This window comes from Gavialis gangeticus, unplaced genomic scaffold (assembly GCF_001723915.1).
Source record: "Gavialis gangeticus isolate Ggan-Ray unplaced genomic scaffold, GavGan_comp1, whole genome shotgun sequence".
Taxonomy (NCBI): domain Eukaryota; kingdom Metazoa; phylum Chordata; order Crocodylia; family Gavialidae; genus Gavialis; species Gavialis gangeticus.
In genome coordinates this window covers 4879079-4883095 of record NW_017729013.1, presented here as the reverse complement: position 1 = coordinate 4883095, position 4017 = coordinate 4879079, and the positions used below count along the sequence as shown (strand labels likewise).

At 41.4% G+C, this 4017-nt stretch overlaps 1 protein-coding gene across 9 annotated transcripts in view; it reads left to right on the top strand.

The window, feature by feature from the left end:
• GTF2I (general transcription factor IIi) overlaps positions 1-4017 on the top strand; it is a 120690-nt gene that overhangs the window by 41259 nt on the left and 75414 nt on the right. For 5 of the 9 annotated variants that reach the window (XM_019511395.1, XM_019511396.1, XM_019511393.1 and 2 more), the window contains exon 10: positions 3013-3072. The exons of 1 other annotated variant lie outside the window; for it this stretch is intronic. In XM_019511395.1, coding sequence (XP_019366940.1) covers positions 3013-3072 — 60 coding nt within the window. The remainder of the gene's footprint in view (positions 1-3012; positions 3073-4017) is intronic. 3 more of the 9 variants (XM_019511394.1, XM_019511392.1, XM_019511399.1) reach the window with 1 other exon arrangement.

Sequence of the window (4017 nt, the reverse complement as noted above, 5' to 3'; positions counted from 1 at the left end):
GGCCCCCCCCCCCCCCCCGCATCTGGCCGGAAACGTGTGCCTTGGATAACCAGTACTTCTAGCTTACCGGCACCCCCCAGCCCTTCCCCACTCATGCCAGTTAACAGGGATTTTACTGTACCTGGTAAAAATGAGTGAACTGAAAACTGGGTGTAAATCGATTAAAAACTGAATAACTTCAATAAAACATCAGGAAATTTATCAGTGAAAATAGGCACAAACTGAAAACGTGGAACACTAGTGATTCCTGATGATGACACTCACCTATACCATCCTCTGCTACTTCAGCGATGAAAGAAGTTACCATAGTTAACCAGGATGATCTATCAGATTATTAATGTGTTGGTCCAGATAGGTGACAGATGTGTACATGTTTTGTTCCAGTGCATAATTCATTAGGAGTAAGAAATCTGAACTCTCAGAATTCAAACAAATATATTCCCTTGAGTAGCAGAAAGAGGGGAAAACATGACTTTTTTCTTTCGTAAGTCTCAAACTTGTAAATCTTCCTTAAAAAGCTACAGTGGAAGTAATAGAATCTGTAGGGTTTTGTTTTTTTTTTATAACTTTAAAACTGAATGATGCGTTATACTAAAGACATGTTTTTATGATACAATATGTTTTAACTCTTTCATTTGAGGATCTACAAATATTTTTCTGAATATTTAACAAATTAAGCTTCAATACCATTCTTCTGTCCAGGATTCGGTCCCTCTCTTGCAACTTTTAAGACCTTGGAAATGACATGATGTTCAAAAGTAATGGATTCCATCTAAGTGCTGTGTCAGTTTTATCTAATTAACAGGTTTGATTTTCATTGTCTTCATGTTATGGAAGTTAGCCCCCCCAGTGCGTGAAACATTTTTGCCATGTTGACTTATACGCTTACCTGTCACTTTCTTAGCTCTGCAAATTTAACAGCCAGTCAGTCTTGATCTGATTGCCAGTGGATAAGCAAAATGAGTTTTTAGTGTGTCCGGCAGGCTCTGTTTCTCCTCTTTTATGGTTTAGGTGTATAATGTTTTGGATTTGGGTTGGGACTCCACCAGATTCAGTGGGATAGTAGAACAGCAACTTTTTTTCAAAGGAGTCACTGATAGCAGTTTTGTCATGCAATTGAGCAAGAAGGAATTAGATGTCTTGTTTTACCTTGTTTTTCAAGTGGATGTTTAGAATTGTTTGAGGAGTTCTGCTTCCTGTAGCCAGATATGTTGAAGTTGTTGGGAGTTCTGGATGTAGAGGGACTGCATGATTGGGTCTGTCTGGTACCCTGTAAAAACAGTTGAAGTTCCCTACTTTTAGATTCCGATATTGTAGGATCATTAAATGACTGGATGCCAAGAGGTGAAAGTACAGAGTGTTAAAATTGGATGCATCTGCAAATCCCTCAGACTCCTTAGAGCCAGGGGTGGGCAAAATATGGCCCATGGGCCACATCCGGCCCATCAAGGGATTTTTATCTGGCCCCCGGCAGGTCCCTTGGTCCTGCACAGCCCAGGTGCAAGGGGTAGCCCAGGCCATGGCCTATGTGGCCAGTCCCTCCAGCTCTGGGTGTGCAGTGGGGATGGGGTAGCACAGCGGCTGGACTCTGCTTTCCTGCAGCCCCGACGACAGCAGCTCCTGGCTGCTGCTGCCAGTGTTGCTACCTCTGCTGGACCTGGCCCCACTGCCTGGACGCCGAAACCTGTTTACTCTGCACCCACAGCTGGGGGTGCTAGGTGGAGCGGATGGGGGGCTCTCCATGGAGGCTGGCCTGGGTCCCCTGCAAGCAGGGTGTGCTTGGCTGGGCAGATGGTTTGGGGCTGTGGGCAGGTAGAAAGTGGCATCCAGGAGTGGGATGAGCGGGGCTGGGCCTGGGATCACAGGGCTGGATTGTGGGATGGTGACAGTGCAAGATTTGTGGGGCAGAACTACGATGTGCTGCTCACATGTCTTCTTTTTTTTTTTTAGTATGAAAAAATCAGTGTTCTAGTGCTCTTTTAAACTTGCCCCTAAATGAGTACAGATTCTGAAGGGGTGTGATATCTTATTGATTGTATTTGCAAATTATTCTACAAATGATGCAGGTTACAGGACATAACCCCCACTATCAAAGCATTCACTTAGTCCAAGTATGCCAAATGTGCTCAGTTTTGTGCACTGATATTGTTCCTGATATAAAAGATCTTTTGCTCACACAGCAGGGAGACAGAACAAATACAAGTAGAATAGTCTTATGCTAAAATAAAGCGCATGTTTCCGGCTAGCTGAAGTAGTTTTTCTATTGTGCCTTGGCATTAAGTGGTAAGGCTTAAGGGTGTTAATATTTAAGTGTCAGTTGAATGGTTGTATACTGATTTCTATAAAAAGCTTTTATCAGGGCTCTAGTTACTTAGTCTTGAAAAGAGCCATGTGATTAAGCTCATAAATTTCAGCATTTGAAATGTTTGCCACTTTCAGACTGTCTCTTGAATGTAGATGTAAGTCGTATAGTCAGAGAGACTTGCTGGAAACAGAAATTTAATCGGTCATAAATGAGCTCAAATATAAATGAGTTCAAATTTATTTGAAAGAAAAATGTGAAAATTTAAAAAAAAAAAGTCATTACAAAAACTTGAGGCTTTTAAAGCAAAGTTAGCCCATTAACTTCTTGTAAATGGTAAATGTACACTGACATTCAAGGAGAGTCATTTTTTGATTATACAGTTCATTAAATATTTAGTCTTTTCCGTGGTCATTACAATTGCATTTTCTGCAGTTGGATCCAAGTGTGGCTGTTGGTTAAACACCATGCCTCCATTTGTGGGGCTCAGGCCTGAAATACTTGTTTATTCAGCCCACGTGCCTGTTTGTGGGCAGTCAGTGCCTTCATGTGTCCACTGAATCTTCCCTACGCATAATTTTATAGCAGTAAATTTTTAATGATAACTGACAAAATCTTTTAAGAAGTTAAAAAGATTTTGGCTTAGTACATTATTTTAATGCCTGGAGAAGTGACATCTTTTTTTTTTTTTTTAATTTGTGTTCCCAAAGCAGGCCCCTCAGAAACATCTGAGATCGATGAAAAGATTGCACTTGCAAAGACATACACAGGTATATCTTTCAGTTCCATTTTAGCACTATTTCTTGCAGCAGCCTTAATGTCTGGACATCAAATTTCCGGCTTTCAGTGCATTCCTGTTAAGATTTTGATTTAAGATAAGAGTTGATATTTTGTGGCAAAGTGTTCAAAAGGAGCCAGTGATTTTGGGTGGCTAAATTTCTAAGTGTATGCTTAGAGATTGCAATGGAAGAGGATCCTGATGAATAAATACAACAAAAGCATTGTTATCCGGCACAGGGGGTGCCAGATAACAAAATATGCTGGTTAATTGAGAGGCCCAAACAGGCATCTTTGCCTGTTCGGGCTGCTGCTTCTCCACCGCCCCTCCCGCCACATCGCCACCTCTCCTGCTGGGCCCCAAGGGACAGGGAGGTGGGCCCCACGCAGCCTGCTATTATGCCCATACCATGGGGGCTTGGCAGCACAGGCTGCTTTGCCCTGAGGGCTCGGCGAAACCAGAACTGCCATGGTAGGCACTTCTGGTTTCGTTTTTACCTTACAAGCCGGTTAATGGAGCATGCCAGCTTGTAAGGTGCCGATTTAAGGCAGCTTTTACTGTACTCTGCTTTTTTAAATCAGTTTCTTAAATTAAATCCCTTAAAGATATCACAAGTTGGTCTCACTTTTTGCTAGTAATTGTTGAAAATGTAAGTGTGTGCCTTTCCATTGCAGTGAATTTATGCGTTTTTAATAAACTTTTTTCCATAAACTCCAGTTATGTCCAGTTTAAACTGTAATCCTTAAATTTATTTTTTGTTTTAATTTGGAAAAAAGGATAGGAAGAAAACTAAAATGGGAATTGTGTATGTGTTGTGGTGAGGCTGGTTCTTTCTAAATTTGAGAAACGCTTGAAGTGGTGTTGCTCAAACCGTTCAAATACTTCTTCATCTTTCCCTACCTGTATTAAAAATATTGTGCTGCCCATTTGCAAATAT